Source organism: Netta rufina, assembly GCF_964035555.1.
Source record: "Netta rufina genome assembly, chromosome: 16".
NCBI lineage: Eukaryota > Metazoa > Chordata > Aves > Anseriformes > Anatidae > Netta > Netta rufina.
This window is the reverse complement of record NC_140140.1, coordinates 2156640-2177078: the sequence shown is the minus strand read 5'-3', so window position 1 is coordinate 2177078 and position 20439 is coordinate 2156640. Positions and strand designations below refer to the sequence as shown.

At 41.2% G+C, this 20439-nt stretch overlaps 1 protein-coding gene across 3 annotated transcripts in view; it reads left to right on the top strand.

The window, feature by feature from the left end:
* The window catches only part of EYA2 (EYA transcriptional coactivator and phosphatase 2), a 98381-nt gene that overhangs the window by 27047 nt on the left and 50895 nt on the right, over positions 1-20439 (top strand). For all 3 annotated transcript variants that reach the window (XM_084296878.1, XM_084296876.1, XM_084296877.1), the window contains exons 2-4: positions 12356-12474; positions 17103-17151; positions 17770-17912. In XM_084296878.1, the coding sequence (XP_084153004.1) occupies positions 12366-12474; positions 17103-17151; positions 17770-17912 (301 nt within the window). In that variant the 5' untranslated portion in view covers positions 12356-12365. The remainder of the gene's footprint in view (positions 1-12355; positions 12475-17102; positions 17152-17769; positions 17913-20439) is intronic.

Sequence of the window (20439 nt, the reverse complement as noted above, 5' to 3'; positions counted from 1 at the left end):
AAAAAAAATCCTCATGCACATCTATTTCCAGAGCACTGCACCGGCATCACTGACTGGAAGCAAATTCCTGCTCTGGAAAAAGTATTTTTGTGTGAGTGATCTGGTGTAACTTGCGGTTGTGCACAGAGGTTCTCCTGGCAGATAGGTAGCTGGTGGGTTTTGTGGGCTCGCTTTGGTGTGACGGACATATGAAAGGCACTGCTGTGTTACGTTTGGTCCTTGCCATTGCCCTTAATTTTGACATGCCATTGTAAAAACATTTAATAGGTGCTAGATTAAGTGGTTAGCTAATTGGCATCTTTGTTCCAGCAACAAAACCATGGCCTTTCTCAGCATTTTTCCATTTAGTGCTCTGTATGCTGTTTATGGCAGCAGTGGCAAACCTTTTCAGTGCGTCTGCCAGATTTATTTTAAAGATCATGGTGTTTGGTGCCAACTCTAATCTCTCCTGGTGCCAGACTTGGCTCTGGCAGCAGCAGTTCTACATTGTTAGGCTTTTGCAACCGTTGCATTACATCACCCTGAAAGGAGGAATAGGGATTTTAAAAATTCAAGTTATTCAAATACAATTGTCACGGGGGAGAAAAAGAAGGCAGAAACCCAAACTCCTGCAGTTCAAATGTCAGTGTCCCTCTGTACTATGGCAAGTCATTTGAAGCCTGCCTAATATCACAGAAGGGCACTTTGAGGAAGTGCTTTTCTTTCTCAGGTCAGACTTTGCAAAGTATAACTAGGGTGTTTGTGTGAATGGCGTTGGGTCGATGCATTTGTCATTTGATGTTTCCATGTCCATGTTGCTCTGTGGTGTCTCAGTGACTGGACGGCAGGATCGCTGCAAAGGTTCTCCAAACTCTTCTTCCTTGTTGGATAATATCATCTGGTCATCCTGGTAAAAATCCCTTAGTCTTGAAAATAAATCTAATGCTAACAACTTCCTGATTTTTGGCTCATCTTAGCTTTCACCTGGGCTTCAAGAAAAAGATTCAACATATTGCCACACCAAAACTCTTGTGTGATCAGACCTCAGCCCACCTGAAGCCATGAAGTGAATCAAACTGTCACATTTCTTATTGCCATGTTATTTTAGTCTGATTCTCAAATGCCCACAGAACCAGGATGTTAATGGAACGAATGTGAAGGGAAATACCATATGAACATTTGCTCCAAGAAAATTTGTTCTCTGCTTAGTTGTTTTCATGCTATTAATGAGCATGAGTGACAAATCACAGTGCAGGTTTTGGTCCAGTACTGCTTTTCATTAGTTATTTCTCCTAGTATCTCCAAGATACACAATGATTGGACTGCACTACTTTGCTTACTACTGTTGTACCGTAGCTCCTAAAATGAGAGAAGTCTGCTCCATAGGCATGCTATGGGAATCCATTGCCCTGGCAGGCAAACTGCCCTTGGACCAGTTAACAGGGCTTGCATCCCACTGCCACCACAAACGTGTTCAATCAGCAATTACTCAGGAGTCATGGGTTCTGATGTAGTGATTCTTCAGTGAAGACCACAGCAAGGAAACCCTAAAATGGAAATATATATATAAAAATCCCCCTCCCCTGCCATGAAAACCCTATACCAGAAATCTATCAAAGATGCAAATAGAGAAGCCAAGTGAGGGTATGTGGGGGGGTGTTGGTTTTTGTTCTTCCTTATGTGTAGTAATGGGCTACCACAAAGATTTTTATATTTTATTTATAAGTACAAGGAGCTGAGGGAGGCTGCTTAGATTCCAGACTTTGAGACCAAGACAAAATTGTACTGGGTTTTCAAACATTTTGTTCAATTATATTGTATCTTCAGTTTATTAAGAAAGTGTCTTCAATTTTAGGGAGTTCACAGTCTCTGCATTTCCTTTTGATATGTAGGACATCGATTACACTTTGGATAATGAGGCTGGCATTTGTGTTTTCCCTCATCAAGGTACTTTATAAATAGGTGAAAAGTATCATAAATCTTTAGTGTACTGAGGCATATTTTGCTTCTGCATCCTTGAGAATGAGCTGCAGACAGACAAGATAGTATTCCCTTCCCTTACTGGGGGGAAGAAGAGAATCCCAAGCAAAACAAACAAACAAAAAAAAATGCTTTCAGCACTTCACACGTACAACAGACTTTCCTCTTTGTTGTCTTCTCTGGTCTCTGCTTCTGGAGCAAGTTTGACCTAGGGGATTTAATCAAGGGGAACGTACGTCATTCTCACTCCGGCCTCACCTGTGCTGTTATGGTAGACTTTTTCCTCATATCCAAGGTCCTTTTACTAACTTGCCTTTCATAGTTCTTTTCCCATAGCTCTTTTTGAATTATTATTCCCTAAATGTCAGTCCTTTACAGGCTGAGAATGGAGGTGCTGACACAAGCCTGTTATAAAGGGGCAGCCCTACCTTTCTCACCACGTTGTTGGAGTTGCTGCAGGACTCTGACAGGTTTAAGGAGTAAATCAGAAGGGTGAAGAAATTCTCATAGTCTGGGAACGGAGAGCTTTTAGACCAAAAATGAGTGAGAGAACATGCCCTGAAGGACAGCTCTCGTGCCTCACCTCCTCCTTGGCTGTCTCGCATTCAGGACAGTCATTATTCATCAGCACAAATATTGGTACTGCAGCAGTGTAACAAATTTCACTTGTAGATATCCGAGCACTTTCCAGCCCCTAAAAAGAGCTTAATTGGCAGTTTATACTGTGTTTCCCACTTCCACAGAGGCCCTAATATAGTCCTGAGAAACTTATCCAATCTGCTAGTGACAGAGCCTAGGAGCAAAACTGAAAGCTCAATTCTTGGTTGCCTCCTTGACACGTCTCTCCATAGCTGGCGTCAGAGCCAGCGGTGTGGCAGTGAGCAGTTTTGTGCCTCACCTCGCTGCCGTTCACAGGGGCAGCTCTCAGCCCTACGGCACACCGGGCTCCGGTGTGTGCAGGCAGCTGAGGTTGCCCCAGGTGTCCTTCAGCAGGCTGGGTTTGGTCAGGGTCCTCTAAGAGTCTGGATTATTCATATGATGCAGCACAAAGCTAAATGTGATGGGTGAAGATATCAAGGCCAGCACAGACTTTGGGTTGATGTATGTTTGGCTAATGTGAGGGCTAGCACAGGTCCACCTCTTCTATCCGTGAAAAAAATGATGTTTGGCGGGGCAATTTTTAGCCATGCTGTCGACAGCATGGATGCTAAGATGCTTGACACCCAAGCATATTTTTCTAAAATCTCCTACTGTTGACGTAGTGGTGGCAGCAGTGCTGAGTCCGATGTGGTCCTGTTAGAGGGAACAAAATATTGCACATTGTTCACTGGAAAAACTCAGTAGAAGCTGCTTTCTTTTACTTTGGGATAAGCTACAGCCCTAAGGAGAATTTTAAGTATATATATTTTTTTTGTTATTGCTGTTTATTTAGTACAGCAGTGCCTCCAGTAGGAGCCTGTTGCACTGATGGATGCTTCACATACACAGAAGAAGGGCACATGTCCTGACGTCTGTAGTCCTTGCAGAGGAGGAAGGCACACAAAGGTCAGGGAGCACAGTAGACACAAAGGGCTCGCCTCGGGTTCGCCTGAGTTACCAGGGGCGGAGTGGGGAGAAGGACCCAGGTTTCCTGATGCTCAGCCCGGGAGCTGATCTGCTGATCCTCTGCTGCAGAACTCATTTGTACCGCTTCACACCCCTCCAGTGATGGCTTTGCTGTGCTGTTGGCACAGTGCTTTCCCTCCTGAGCCCTCCACGACTCGCGATAGCTTTTTTGTCTCATCCTGCTGTGCATAACGTGTACGTTTACACAAATTTTATCTGAGCGCAGGTTCTCTCAGGCTGCGCTGTTCCTTGGCCGCCAGGATCTAGGTGGGTGTACCCAGAGCGTGCCATGTGGGAAAGGGCTAAGTAACTAGTATTAGGGATAAAAGTAACAAGAGGGCTTCAAGACAGCAAACATTCTTGCACATGTCTGTAATAGAACCCAGAGGATTTCAGTCTGAATATCTAAGTTGTCAGCTGTTACTTCCTCATTCCAAATCTCATTGTTTTCCTCTAAATCATATTTTTGTGATTTAATTTTAAGCACGTTTTTAGCATTTGTGATTCTGAAGAGAAGAGATAACAAGCATAGTTCTTCAGTGAAAAGAGATGCCGAAGCAGTAACAAATAAATCACAAACTGTCTATTGCAAGGTCCAGCTCCTGAGAAGCCGGGTTGGTCTCTGGAGGCAGTCATTTTGTGTTACGGGTGTTGATGCTGCAGCTGGAGCTGCTAAGTGGCTTTCTGCAGCCATAGTCTGAGTAGGAAGACCTGTTCTTTAATGGAGTTAAAAAGCTTGTGAATGTCACAGAGAAGTGTTGAAACTGAGAGAGATTATATGTACATACATGCATATACAAGCAATTTTAGTTTTCAAATGACTGCAGATTATAAGCTTGTAGTGTTTCTTTACCAGTTTAGTCTGTTCTGTTTGGTACTTGATTGTTCACAGGAAGAGAGCTGAGCAATTATTTTTATTTTTTGGCAAATAGGAGGGTCTTTTGCAAATGTTGCTCCCATTTTAGCAAACAGGTTCAACGGGCAAGAAGGGCGTTCTGGAAAAATCAGAGTTTCTCGTTTTGATTTATTTTGAGTGAAATATTAGTGTTGAAATTAAAAAACAAAACGCAGTGATTCAAAGCAATTAATAAGTATTTCCTGGTTAGGTTGCCAAATTGAGAGCTTGTGGCACAAACCCCATCACTTTGAACCTTTGAGCTCCCTGCCAGACTGCGCCTTCATAATAACCAGCTGGGAAGAAAGCTAGTTTTTGGTTGTATTTGCTCTTGAACCCCTTCCAGTGCTTATTCCCACGTTTACCTCGGACTGATCAGCCCGAAGATGCTGATGCTTCCCCGCTCTGTCTCCCTTCAATCTCCTCCCGGGTTAATTGCAGGAAGCGTGGGGACCGCAGCCTGCCTGCTCTCCCCCTCGCAGCACCGCTCTGTGCCTGCAATGTGAGGGTCAGGGAAGGAGCAGGAGTAGGAAGAATATTTATTTATTTGAAAACAGCCTGCTTTCTTTAAATCAACAGGTCTTACACGAGCAACAGAATTTCTAAATAAATACTAATAAAAAAAAAGTAACTGGAAATTAGTCTAGTATAGCAGGTGATGAAGCCTGGGGAAGCAAGCCAATGCTTCTGGAAATGCAGGGCTTCCAGGGAAACGAGTAATGCAATTATTTTTGCCAGTCCCAAGCACTCAGAAATCCTAAGGCAGGCTTCCCAGGCTTCCCTTCAAAAAAAAAAAAAAAAAAAAAAAAGTCGGCTCAAAACACTTTTGAGACAGGATTTTTCATCTTTTTTTTTTTTTCTTTTTTACTGTCTACTCTGTGAGTTAGAGCAAGACGGAAAGCTTCCAGTGAAGTAAAATTTTGATCAAAAAGAATTGTCTCATCTTTTTTAAAAAAAAGGGGGAGGTATTTTAGTGCTGTTGGAGTAATTTGGGTATTTTTAAATTGTGATTTCAGAATTTGTCAGAAATGATCTGGCTTGTAGTCTCTCTTCTCAGATATTTTTCCTTAAATTGTTTAGAGTTAACACATTTTAAAAAGTAATTTAGGAAATTTAATTTAAATCCAAGTCAGTTTTTTTCTTTTGTCAGTGAAGTAATTTTAGATGTACGCAGTTATTATGGAAAAGGGAGGGCTGTTTCTCATTGTGATTTTTTTTTTCCCATTTTGTTCCTGAATTAACAAACTAATTAGTGATCAAGGTCTTGGGTGCTTGGGCTCCTGTTTCAAGTTTTGGATTGGTTTTTATGTTTATTTGTTTAAACTGAAGCAGTGCATGTGCATCTCTTTCAGTTTATTAGAGCTGTACCTTTTGCTGAAGTAACCATGTGGCCAGCTATTCCGGTGGTGGACTGAGCAAAAAGGGTTATGTTTCCAAAGACCCAGTAAGACTTGAAAAGAGGTTGACAATATGTGCCCAAGGGCAGTGAGCAGAGGGCATGAATTTGCTGCTCTGCTGGGGGGCACTTTTTGCCAGGCTATTTCAGAAAGCAAATGACATCCTGCTTCATTCAAAATGAATACTTCGGTCTGATGTGGCTTTTTTTTTTTTTCCTGTCTTATCTATTCTGTGCTGGAGAATAACGCTCCTGAGTGGCCCAGCCCCAGATGCTGCCCTACAAGCTGTACTATGAATCCTTGTACTTTTTGTGTCTGCGATGGGCTGGGCGATGATAAATCCAGACACGCACTGCTGCTTTTATTGTCCGATTACGTCAGTGAAAGGCAGCTCTCAGGAACACAAACAGCCTGAGGCACGCTGCCCTGCAGGTCACCTTGAAAGGCTATCTTATCTGGACTGTCAGTCTCGTACGTGAGCATTTTTGCCAACTCAGGTTTAACTTTATGCCCCTTCAGCCTTTCCTGCATACATCTATCAGCTGAACTTGTGCGTGAGCTGAGAGGCATTATGCATTGTGGGTTTCACCTGCTGAAGCGTTTTTCAGTTCTCGAAGTGGGAGGAACAAAGGATCTATTATGTTATCGATGGAGAGAGAGCATCCAAACTGTGTGAGGAAGAATGTACTGACAGAGGAAGGGAAATTACTTTCCGCTGCTTGAAATTCATGGAGAGATGTAGCCAAAATCTTCAGGATGGGAGATTCCCTGCTGTTCTACCACCTGGAAGGTGACAGCGAGATAATGGTGTTTTCCCTGCACTGGGAAAGCATGGCTCCCAGATACTATTGGGAGCATAATTGTGCGAACTGTAAATCTTAATTCCTGATGAAAATTAATGAGACGTAGCAGGTGCTTTTGAAAAATTGACCCAAGGAATAAAAACAACAAATCTGGTATTTCCTAGGAATTAAGGAAAGACAAACATTTAGGATTGGGGCTTTTTTGTTTTGTTTCTTTGTATCAGAGGGAGTGAGAAATCAATCTTCTCACTTTTTTTTTTTTTTTTCAGTTACCTTTTAGTAATTCACTTCTAAAGCAAGGAAGAAATCAGACTGTCTTACTTTTTATGATGAGAAGCATTGGAGTTGTAAAGTTTAAGCTTTCTACTTAGGAATCTGCACCATTTTTGAAGGAGAAGAAAGGTGAAAGCAGTTAATCAAATAACGAAAACCAGATAAAGTCATGGAAGCAAGACAAAAATGCAGCCCTTGTAATTAGGCTGCAGTCTGTCTCTACTCCTTCTCTTCCCAGCAAAGCTAAAGCAGAGGACTTGGCTAGTACCAGCCCTGCCTAGGGCTCTGTGTTGGCATATGCATATGTTTAGGAAGATGTAGTGGGTTTAGCTTTTATTTGGCCTCTAGCCAGGTATCAGTAAAAATTGAGAAGATCATTACATGGGGCTGTTGCAGGGAGAATCCTTTCTAGATCTGCCTGTGTCCTCACCAACAAACTTTCTTTGCAATTTCTTACTCCCTCAAACTATCTTATTTCTCTCATTGTAGGATCTGCGAGGTATTTCCTATGGGCAGGAGTCCCATCTTTTGTTTCTTATCTGCTTCCTTGTGCAGGGCTCCTAGCTCATAAGTTCCTCTACTGATGGCAGATGCAGAGCTTGTTCTCACAACCAGGTCATCTTTTTCCCCAAGCTGTCTTCTACTGCCGGTATGTCCTTTCTGAAGTGTACCATCGGCCTCCCAGGGCTCAAATAACCTCGTACAGGCTGCCGCTGTTATGGGGCAAATGCTCTGCTCCTCCTCATTCACATTCCAACTGAAAACTCTCCAGGCAGACTCCCATGACAAAATCCGATGCCTCCAGAGTAGAGATGGAAATGCTGATGGTCCTGAGATATCTTTAGTGTGTTGTGAGGAGGGAGTTGCAAAACCATTTAGAGCAGCCTGAGAGATGCTTTAAATTATGCCCGAGCAGCAGAGCCCAAGCTTTGGAAAGAATCTCCTTCATCTCTTGCTGGTGCCTTCTGGCCTTTCAGCTGTGCTGAGCAGAGCTGTGGAGCGGTTGCGTGTGCCCACAACACCATGGTGGTTTCCTGTTTCAGCTTTTCAGGGTACCATCCATCAAGCTGCTATCTGCTTCTCATCACAGCCAGCATCCAGGCACCTTGCTGGCTGGCTGTGCTGGGCTCTGCTCCGGCGCTGCACTTGCACCTCCTTTGAGTACTTCGCTGGAGAGATGTGGGACTCCCCCATATATTGATCCTCAGCTCATGTTGGAGTATTTTGAGCTGGGGTCTGGCTTCACCGCCTTCAGAACTTCATTGTAAAAGAAAATGTGATTTGTAGATTACTCCAACACCTTGAACAAAAATTTGAAACTTTAAAATGTTTAATTTGGCATTCCAAGCTTCAGAGAGACTGCAATAGGCTTTTATTCTTTTTTCTTCCTAAACATTCCTGAAAAGAAAAGGCTCTGTTCTTGGCAGAGATTTTGTGGGCCAACTTTAAGGGCAAAATACATTTTTTTTTGAGTAGGGAATTCTAATGGAAAAGCTGAGCACCAAATTCACACAAGGTTCTTCTTAATTATATAAGCCAAAAGCTCTTCCAGATGTCTGTCAGCCCAGCATGCTAGATGCTGCCATTGCTGGTTTTAATAAAAGCTCATATTCAGCAAATTTACTACTGATTTACTGTATATTACTTAAACCAGAAAATGTTTTTGCTCTAAAAAGCAAGCAAATGAAGTCGTGATACTTCCATCAGTTGCACTCCAGCATGTCATTCATTGTGCTAACATCCCATCCACGTCCCATTATTTTACAGAAGATTTTCTGTAGGTTGCCACAACTAAAATTGGAATTTAAGAAACTCAGAAACTCTGTGAAGAAGTACATTAGCATGAAATTCATGTGAACAAATTGGTAAATGGGGCATGCAAAGCAAGCAAAGCCACTAACAATGCAAAAGTGTACATGACGTGCACGGCCAGACAGGCTTTTCTCTGGAAAGCTACCTGTTTGTACCTGCAACCAACACACACCCTAAAGAAAAATGGAAGCTGGGGAAGAAAAAAAAAGTTTTAAAACAAATACAGGGAAGGGTGACTTTGAATATAAAGGTGATCAAAACAAAGAAGAAAAGCATCAGAGATTAGCTAATGAAATCTCTGAACAATGATGTAATTAAAGTGCATTAATCATTATAAAAGATCATTTCCCTTTAAACATCTGCTCCCGTTCACTTGGCAGCAGTCTGGGCAGTGTCATGAGTGATAGGGTATGGGATTGTGCTGAAGGGCATGTGGTACCTGAGGAACAATGTGCAACATCCCCAGCCTGACAGGAGCTGGGATAGCAGTGCTTTTCCTAGATTCAGGCGATAGCGTTAAGGAAATCAGGAAAAAATCAGACCTCGTTTACAGTAGAAAGGAAAACCTGTTATAAATCTGAACCCTGCTTTTCAAGCAGTGCAAGCAAAATTTCATTTTGGTGCCAGTGGATTTGAATAAAGTAATTCCCCGGGGAAAAGAGGCCCTGTTCACCTGCTGCTTTCAGGGGAAGTCTTAGGAGCCACAGTCGCTCATAGGAGAGACCTTGTTCCTGCCCGAGGAGAAATAAGGCCCACCACATCCTTCCTGACTCCTTCCTCTGTTGCAGCCTGGCTGTGCAGGCAAAAAAAAAAAAAAAAAAAAAAAAAAAAAAAAAAAGTGAAATTAGCCATTTCAGGAAAATCTCCTTTTCCTCAGGCGCAGGCAAAGTGTGCAGAAGGGCCGCAGGCATTCCTTGCTGCCTGCCAGCCTGTGGCTCGGGGCTTCCCCTACCACCCCTCTTCTGAGGCTGCCTGCAGAGCTGCTGCGTGGGCTTCAGAGCAACCACTGCCTGCAGGTACTGCTTCAGAGCTTACCTTGCCACGGTGCTGCTAGGGCTGAGTGACGTTGCTGGTGGGCTGTGCTTTGTGTAGGCTCAGATCAGGAGGCCTGGATTCCCATTTTAGTGCTGTTATTAAATTATAGTGCTTAGGGAGAGATTTGTAAAGCAAGAGGCAGTTTTGGTATCCTTGTACAAATCTGAAGCCTCATCACATTTTCACGCGTTTGGTAGCATGGGCAGTGATTGCAGGCACGGTTGGTGTCCCCTGTGCACCTGTGTCTGTATTTCTGTCCTGCTCTACCTTAGTGTGTGTCCAAGGCAGGACTTGTGTTGCTCTTGCAGGGACACGCCTGAAGGTGGAGCACTTTGAGGGGCTCTAGCACCAAAGAGCCAGCTGTGGAGCAGTACCTAGTTCTACCCTAGTCTTTCTTAGCAAATCTACAGGGCACAGCAGTTGCGGAATGTGGATCACACAAGCGGTGGATCCAGTACACTGTATTTCTACCCTGTTGGCATTCACTGCTGACTTGAGGTCTCCTTCGTGGCAGGTAATCAGACAGCCTTTGCCAACCTCTGGACTCGATACTACACTGAGGGCAAAAATACACATGCCCACATGAATTTGTAAGGGAGGCAGACAAGGCGAGTCTAGATTCTGTTTGGAGAAAGGAGGAGGACTGGGGCTGTGCACCTTGCACATGGTTATGTCGCTTTTTTCCCCTTTTTGGCAATTCTGCAAATTCCCAGAGGATGGGTGCAGAGTGTCTTCCTAGCTGGTAGGTAGGGGAAGTGAAAATGAAATCAGCATTGGTCTTTGCTGTTTAGCTACAGATAAAATATTTCATCTGATCTGTGCCTGTTAATAACAATATATACCCTCCCTCTCAGGAACTTGCAGTCTTTATAAAAGTGATTGGAGAAGTTCAGATAAAAAGTATGTAGTTTGTTCTCTGATTCTCAAAACTGGTAAAGTCATACACTGGCTTTTAAACAACAACAACAACAAAAAACTCAAAACAAATGTCCTTGCTTCTTACAGAACTGCCTAGTGCTGCAGAAGCCCGGTGTCAAGAGTTCAGATTTCCATGCTGTTGTCTTCAATTTCATGATGATTTAGGCATGCTGTGCAGTAAGTGCTGTGCACTGCTACTGGCCTGCTGCTGCTGTGCCATCTCCTGTCTTCATAGCCCAGTTAGGTCCTGCTGAGAGCAGGGATGTGCCAGCCGCCCGTATGGGCAGCGTGTTCAGTGCTGACCAGAAAGGGGAGCCCATGCAGGTTGCCAGGATCTGCTCACCACCATGTCCCCTCTCTCTCATTTGCTCTTGCTGTTCTAAGAGCACATTTGTGCTTTTGGAGGACCTGCTCGGTATGGCTGTGGGAAGAAGTTTGAGCCCTTTTCAGATAGATTTCCATGTTATCATGTGTGTTTTAGAGAATAAAGAATGAAAGAAAGAGAGAAGGAAGAAAGAGAGAAAGAAAGAGAACTGGCAACTTTAGCTTTAGATTTTCTTTGGCTGGCTGCTTCTTTGTAGTTCCAGCTGCAGCCACTGGCTGTGCAGTAAACAGGGGCAGAACCTTGTGGGAGTAAAGGTGCCTAGGAGGCTGACCTTACGTAAACACCATTGTGTATCATGCAGATAAATAACACACAGTTTCCTTGCTGTACTCACCTAGATGACTTTACACAGTCGTGCAAACAGATGTGCAGATCTTGCTGCCGTATTTTGGTATCCATCAAAAACATCCAACACTTCAAAGGAAGCAAGTAGCTCTGTTTTAAGCAGGTTTCCTTGGAGCCCACTTCCAAAAAGCTGCACAGGTGGAGTTAGGCACATGTATCAAAAGCTGTGCTATTTAGATGAATAGATGTGTTCACATGTGTAGGGTCTGAAAGAATGATTTATTCAGTCTCTTTTCTTAAACTCTTTGTGATGCACAGTTTGTAGGTTTTCATTATTTTGTAAACCATGCATGCCCACAAATAACTACGTTTTTCTTTGGAAACTCAAATGCTATATGACATAGATTATTCACTTGAAATTTTCAGTTAAATCAGATGAGTTGTTTTTTTTTTTATGTGAAAGTGACAGCCCTGGTATCACTGCCACCTAATGGTCAAGACTTTGTAGTTGGGATCAGTCTTCCAGGGTATATCCAGCAGAAAGCAGGATTAGCCCAGACACCTAAATCTCTCCTATCACAGGTACCAACTTTCCTATCCGGTAAAAATACACAATGCTGTTAACTGCCCTCAGATTCATTTTCAGCCCTTAGTAGTCTGTTCTGGAACCTCAGAGGACACTGGTGGGTGCATCCTTGTGCTGCTGACATTAAGGAAAGATGGAAATTTAGTTTTTGGATGGCAAAATCCAGGAAGAAAGGGAAAGCATTAATCAGATGGGCGTAATCTCCAAGGGAAGAAGTAGTTCATTGCAATTCAGCATTTCCCTTTGATGAAAACTTTAGTGAATGTTATTATGTGGAATTTATATGAAGCCTGGGTTTAGGTAATCAGCTTTAATATTTATACTCTTAGGGAAAAAAATTGAATCATTAGTAAGCATGCATAATTAATGAATAAATTATATTTTTCCTTTGTTTTCCTTCAGGTATAAGGAAATGCTAGATCTAGTGATATCACCCAGCCTGACTGTAAATAGAGAGTGCCCTGACAGATTGAAGCTTAACCTTTCTAACATTTATGCCGCGGCTCCAGATGACATAGAAGGTAGGCTGCCTCTTTTGCTCACTGTTTGTTAGCTTTAGCATAATGTATACGTATATGTAAAAGGAGAGCTGGCCGCATGCATGGCCTCCACTTCTGATAATTAGTTCTGCTGTGTAGCGAGCAATTGAGATTTTTATTTGAGAACATTTGTAGCTACTCCAGTTGTGGCTGAATTCTTTAGTTCAGAAAAGGTTTGAAGGCAGACAGAATTGTAATGTATTACATGTATAGAGGTCTTTTTATTGGAGGTGTAAACACATGCACGCATGTATGTATCTGTTCACTGGCATAATAGCAGGTATAAAATGTGTTTTGTGTAGAGCTTGTACTTTTGGTCTAGACCCTACTGGAGCCCCAGTCCCAGAGGTGGCTTGAACATGAGCCCTGTGCTTTGGTGGCTGTGCTGCTGCCGGTGGGGTGTGGAGCACAGGGGCTCCTGGGCCCAACAACACACTGTGCAGCCAAAAAAACATTTTGCCAAAGCAGCCCTGTGCCCCAGTTTGCATCATTCTGAGGTCATTGCTATCATCTCCAAATGGTTTGTCCTGCTGATCTCTGGTCTGAAGTTTCACATTTGGCAGGTACCAAGGACAAATTCTTTCAGTGGTTGAGGCTCTGATGAAAATCTATCTGCTCTTCTCTTCTTCCTCCTCTTCCTCCTCCTCCTCCCCCCCATCATACTGTTCAAGTGAAGGAAACAGAAGAATGTTAAATCTGCTAAAAAAATTATTGGCAAGTGATGCAGCTGAACTAGTTCTTGCTAGTACAATTCCAGCTATTGTTTGCTGCGGTCAGGATCTGTCAGCCTTCCTGTTGGAGCAGAGTTAGCAAAAGACCCTGGCTATTATGTTTTAGTAGTAGGTTTAACCCTTCATTTATAGGCTCTTAGAAGCCAAGGAGATGTTTTGCTTGCATGTTTGCTAAGGCATTAGAAATTGTGTGATTAAAGCATGAACATCATGACTGCCTATTTACAAAAGTAGTCGAAGGGATAAGAATCTAAAGGAAACATCCTTTTAAATGTATGTGTTTGCAGAAAAGATTAGAGCTAGAAATGATTTTTAAATACATCATTTTGTAAACTCCTTGGTGCAGGAACTATTTGTTATTATGCAATATAAGTAAGAGCCAACAGAACACTTGTACCACAGATCAGCAATCTGTGAGTGACAGCTCATGTTGATAAGTTTCTTACAGAAATAATACAATATTTTTTCTACAGAGTGATTCCCTGTGCTACCATGATAATGTTCTTTTCATTGAAAATATTTATTGTTAATTTGGAAAACAGGAAAATACCTGTGTTTTTGAAAATCTCAGACTGCCAGAGCTTTTAGTGTGATAAATGCACACACGTATATGCTCTGTATTACACATATAGTTTTAATTTCAGCAAGTCTAATAGCAATACTTATTTACATAGACGTCTACTCAGATGTCTAGCTTGCTGTTTTCATGGGTGCTTATCATGATGTACAATCGTATCAGTATAATTTTCAAATACACATTTTGCCTGTAGATGTACACATTTGGATAGAAACAAATAGCTTTAACCTGCCTTTTTCGACAGTGACAGTGGCATATTGAATATTCACACACAGTAAATCCCTGTTTGGCATTCTTGGCACATGTATTTACTCTGTATTTATCTCTTTCAAAATTAAAAAATCTGAAGGTATTGTATTTCTGAAATAGAAAAGAAACTAAGCTTACGCTCAAAGTTCCTGTTCTGCTGTTTTTCAAATGTAAAAAGTATTCTATAAAACTTTTTTTTTTTTTTTTTTGGTAAAGAGCAACTGATTGGTAGAAATTCATACAGATTTTGTTTTCACAATCTAAAATCCTAATTTTCAAAACTGTTTTCTTTCAGGTAAGTCAAAGCAAATTTTTCACAGTGAGTATGAAGGTGAGTCAGGTAAGCCCAGCTTTGAATTTAAAAGCAGTCTTTTTCTATACCTGGTATTCCTATATCTGTAGTATAAATCCTTGTGTACATTTACATAACACTATCTTTTGCCTTACTATGTTTTATTCAGTTTTATTTATTTTTTTAAAAAACAAAACCTCTCTGCCTCTTGCTGGGGAAATACGTTACTGTTAGCCACATTGTAGACGTAGAGAACTAGGGCACAGATACCGGTGGGTTTTACTTTTCTCAGGTGCTTCTGGAATACAGGAGCATAGAGTCTTTATGGTTTGGTTTGTTACTGCCCATAGCACATTAGGGATGTAGAGGATGCACAGTCAGGCTTGAGTTTGTTGTGCAGAAGGGGAAAGGCACAGAAAAGTATTCAGAGAAGGGAGAGCAAAGAGTGGGTCATAGAAGTTGATTTTACCGCAGCAGCTGCATTGGGATGAATTTGTTCCTTTTCTTCTTGATATCCAGAGAGAAGAGGGCGAAGCAGGTGTCCAGCGTGGTACTAGGAAAGAAATTAGAGTCCAGTGCATGGGCCTGTGGGCAGATGGGGTCAGTGTGCAGCACAGATACATGTCCTCAAGTTGGATTTTTCTCTTAGTAATAATAGTAGGCAGCAATGTCAATGCAGTCATGCCCAGCTCACTCTGAAACCTGTTCCCCGTGGTCATCAGTGCCTTTGTTACCAGAGCCATTTTTCCTAGAATAACTCAGCACTGCACTAACATTTCTGATCTGTTCTAACCTAAGAGTAGTTATTAAACACTGCAGTTATTGCAGAGAAAAGAGACAGGAGTACACAGATATATTTTTTTCTAATTTTGTGTATTTTTTATTAAGTGATCTTTGATGATTTCTAAGTTTGTGGGAAAAAGGGCCTCTTTTTTGGAGAAAGTGTGTGTTCTAGGTATTTTCATCTCTTATTGAAATATAATTCTTTCTGAGAAAATGCAGCTCTTTTTTAGTTTTATTGTTACGTATAGAAACATTCTAAAAAGAGAATAATATCTTGTAATACATATTATTTTGTTAAAACTCATGTACCTCCATTGGAGTTTTTCTATTTGATCACTTCCATAAGCGAACAAAGATAAAAATGCATTTTACTTCAATTTACTTTCTTTTTTTTTGTCAGATTAAATGTTTTTCTTTTTAAAACTATTTTGATGTAATTTTCATGTTACAATATAGAATGACAAAGCCATGTAAAATATTGTGAAAGAAGCGTGTGGAGGAAACAATATTAAAAAGAGTTAAATCAGGAAGATTAAATATTTCATATGCAAGCATGTCAAAGCTTTTTGGAAATTCTCTGCACGTTTATGGCATAACAAGTTACTTAAACCCATAGGACTACTTGCATGTATTTACATCTTATGTGTTTTTGTATATTTCATTAAATAAAACATACTTTAAATGTTTAATTCACCAACTTACAAACTGCTGAACAAATGAAGTGATTCTGTCTTGGACGACTCCGTGCTGAGGATAATGCTTCTGTAGCACTGTGGGTACATCCACCTTGATGCATGGGACAGCACTGCAGATGTTTTGTGCCTGGCAGTGGCAATGTGCAGGCAGGGGGGACACTGCAGGAGTCTCCCTTTTCACCCAGCGCATGCTCCTGCATTGGAGAGATCTTCTTTTCTGCCTGAGTTTGGGCAGAATTTCCTATCCCATGTAAGAAATTAGATGACAGATGCCAGCACATAACGTGGAGAGCGGTGGTGCTATAGTCAGCAGAGAACATAACGGTTGATGTTATTCTTCCTGGAGAAACTCTTTGCAATTAGTTTGGTGTGTTGATTGGTACAGCCAGCAGATAAAAAGTTTGAATGTGTTGTGCCTAATGTCGTTATTGATGATTGTGAAGGTGTGTTGGCATTTATACTGCTTTAATAACATCTAACGTCAACCAGGACTGGAGAATCAGAATTTGAATGGCATTATGGAGCCAACCTATGTAATAATACTCATGGTGGCGTTTAAGTATGGTATTTTCCTTATGACTTGTGGGTTTTGACTTACATTTAGGTTTAATTTTTATTTATTTATTTTTAAATCTATCTCTAGATTAAGACGGCATGTTTTTCTTTGCTAGTGTTACAGAACACAACTGTTTGATACATTGGAAAGCATCCTGCATGTTTAACTCATATGCTACATTTTCTAATGGTTTAATATTTTGATTGTTGGCAGGTCAATTAGGTAGATAGTTAACTCAAAAAATTCAAGAATGAGGAGATTTACAGTGTTGTATTTTTTCAATTTATTTTGATTTTATATGTTTTAACTAGCATTTTAAAGAAAGTCAGTCATGATCTAGGAGAGCATTTAAAAAAAAAAAAAAGGGGGCAAAAAGTGCAGTGATCTTAAATCACTTCAGTGACCATATCAGGTGCTTTTATAGCCTTTAGCATGATTCATCCTACCAAAGCCCAACTTCATGGTTGGTACCAGTTCCATGTGAAGAAGAAAATGGTAACTCAGTCAATCAGTAGCACCCTCAGTGAGAAACTAAAGATGTATTTATTTGTTGTTAAGTGGAGCATAAGTTTATCTGCTTCAGCTTTTTGGAAATTCACTCCAAAACAAAGTCTCCTAATTACTGTATATTTTTCTCAAACTACCAGTTGTAAAAGCAATGGTATCATCTTGGCTGTAGAACAGAACATAATGAAAATCTAAGACCCTTTAATTTTTTTTTTTCCAGGCAACAGCAAAGCAGCTCCACGTTGTCCTCTCCATCTGTACTCCACAAAGTGAGTGTTTCTGCCAAGTGCTGTGATTTTACCAATGATGTTTTGCTGAATAACCATTTTTTGTAGACTTCTGTCACCTTAAAATACATTTGTCTTAAACCCCTTTACCTGTTCCTCTGCATGTCTCAGGCCCAGTGAAGTAACCAGTTCCCCTAATCTTGTTAGATATGGAGTGAAAGAAGGTTTGAGGTACTGTGTATTCGTACCCCTGGGAATCCAAACCTTATCACTTTGAATGTTGCTTTGTGTGTTGGTGACCATAGAGGAATATGTTAAAATGTCAGAGGTTTCCCATGACACTTGGTTGTTTGGCAGACTCAACATGAAATATGGCAATCAGAGTGCTGAGTTGTGTTTTTTTTAATTTGCATGTATTTTGCAGAGTTGAAATAGACCCAATGCATATATGCAGCTTTATCTTAATAGTTTATATGAGGAGCCATATACTGAAACAAACTTTTGCCCCAGCCTAGTAAACTCTACACTCCAAAATATTCACCATCATTGAAGTATATTGATAGTATTTTATCAAAATGTCTAGAAATGTTTTACATGTACTCTAGAAGATCATGTATAATAACTATTGCCTTATGCCTTCTGCTTTCTTGTTCTCAATAGACATTATCCCCATATAGTGACAGTCTCATCATTCCCAACAATGGCAACATATGGACAGACTCAGTACAGTGCGGGAATCCAACAGGCTGCTGCATACACTGCCTACCCTGCTCCCGGGCAGCCCTACGGCATACCCTCCTACAGTGAGTACTCGGATACCATGTTACATTTGAGGACATCTTCCTCTTGCTCTTAGAAAAATATATTTGAAGATTTAGAATGGAAGGTCATTTCTGTCTTGTCAGTGTTCTCTTCTTAAGCTTGGAGGAAAATGTGACTTTGTTAGAAATGGTAGGATTACTTTGAATTATCTATCTACTCTTTGATATTCTGGGATATGGTCATACTAACTAGGTAAGGTTGGAGCTGGTCATTAATAAGGTAGGAGACAGCGTGAAAAACACAGGTTCAGTGGTATGTGCTACTTATAGTAGTAGTTTGTGACTGTTCCCATGGCTCACTGCTAACACAGTCTCTTGTAGTAAGTAAGATATTTAGGTAAAATACATTTTGCCTTCTTTGATTCTTCCTGGGGTTTCAATGATAAAAGCTATGTTAGGAAAAAAATCTGTATACTATTACTGAAGAACCAAGGCACAGAGCAAAGACATGGGTGAAAAGATAAGGAGTACTACAGTTTTGGAAGACAGTCTATGTTTCAATGGATGGTTATTAGCTATAAGTGCCGTGAGCATTTCTAACCCTGGTCAGCTTTGTTCCCTGCGTTCCTGCACAGCCTTGCAAGCAGCTGTGTGGAGATGATGCTAGGCCAGGAGCAGCTGGAGGGTTCAGGCAGAGAACTAACTAAACCAGCACTCCTGATGGTGGAAAGCCTGGCAAACCAAATGTTAAGAGTGTCTTCAAGCTGTGCATGTAAATACCAAGCTCTTGAGGCAATTGGGAAGTTCTTTCCACTCCTGAAGACCAAAGAGATATTACTCTTGCTTAGGCACAGTTCTTTAACAGAAAGCTTTGGGCTTCTCATTCCCTGCTGATCCCATGAGTGCTGAGTCTTGAAGCATTAAAATGGCTTCATAAGTTCCTTTTCCACTCTTGGTTTCTCTCATGCTCTTAAACACCTTTGTTTGCTTGGCAAATAGAGTATTCTTTTCCAACAAGAAGCTTTTATAGAGCCACTGATAAGGCTTTTACCAAAGGGAAATTCAGTGCAACAGTCTGGAAGGCTAGGGAAATGGGCTTGGAGGAGAGAAAGCTCTACCAGGATGATATGAGGAATGTTTTGAGACCTTTTCCTGGAGCTACTTGTGTGTTTGCATCATCTGGCTGATTTCCAAGAAAAACTCTGAACAGTTGTCCTGTTAGAGCAGGTGAAAGTAGAGCCATTTGCTACTGCCTTGAGTCTTTAGGGCATACATGTGTCAGGTCCATATGCTGCTTATAAATCCTGCGGATGACCTCTTAGCATCCTTGAGCAGTGATTTCCCTCCCCCAACCCATATACCCTCTCTAAGATACTTGACACAGCATATGAAAAACTCCACCTGGCTGACAACCAAGAACAATGAAGCAGTATTGTTTTTAGGCACAAAAAAAATAAAACTCGGCCAGTTTCTAGACAAAACAGAACATTGTGTGGAAATTAATTTGGTGCTAAGTTATTTCACTGTCTGACAACAATTTTTAGACTTCCAAAAAGGCCCATTTGCTGAAGATTAATTGTAGCCAGGGTAGGTTGAGTGTTTGCATGCAGAGTGCTGATGTAATTGAAAATCATGGGATGTTATGAAAAGAGGCTTCTTTACATACACTCACAAATCCTTTTGCTCCCCCAGCAGTAATGGACCCAGACGCTTGCACCAAAATATGTTCACTCACTATCCAAATAAATTTTCTGTGTTTCACAATGCAGCATTGTCATGTTGTTGCTAACTAGTACTCAAATTGCTTTGCAGTTATTCTCACCTAAAGCTAAAAGAAGAGATTTTACTAGAGAAGACATAATCTGGGAGAAATTATTCCCAACCTGAGCATATGCAGACTTGTTACTTCTAAGAGTCATTAAGCTAGAAAACAGCATGCTTCATGAAAGGCACATGGATTTGACTTGTCTTTTGGCAAGTTTGCCCACAAGTGCTAAAAGACGACAGCAGCCTGGGAAGCATATAAATCCAAAGCCAGAACAGCAACATCAACAGGGTCTTTGTTTAGCCCCCATACTCAGGATGTGTCCAATGGTCATTTATGGTTTTGTGTAAATAGACATGCAAAGGAGGGGGAGGATCGCACCCAAAGGGTTCATAATAAGACATACCTTTCAGCTGTTTATTTCAATAATACAGCTGTAAAATCATGGCAGCGTCTCGGAAGAAAAAATCAGCCCCTTTCACTGCAAGTAAAGGTTTCCTCTTGCAGTGCTTCATTCAGCTGGGGCCACTCCCCCTGTAAATTGTCAGTTTAATTGCCCAAATTTAGTAATGAAAAGATTTTGTGGCTTCAGGGCTTCTGTTCCTGAATTGTATGTTATACCTATCTGAATAGGTGATAACCCCTCCTGTATGACCTGATAATAAATATTATACTACCAAAGCTGAAAATGTAATGTAAGTAGAAGATAATACCTCTATTGAGAACAGAAGTCTTGAGCTTAGTTTGCTGCAGGCCCTGTTGTTAATCGTTGCTTGCATCTGATAACTGTTCAGAAAGTTCTTG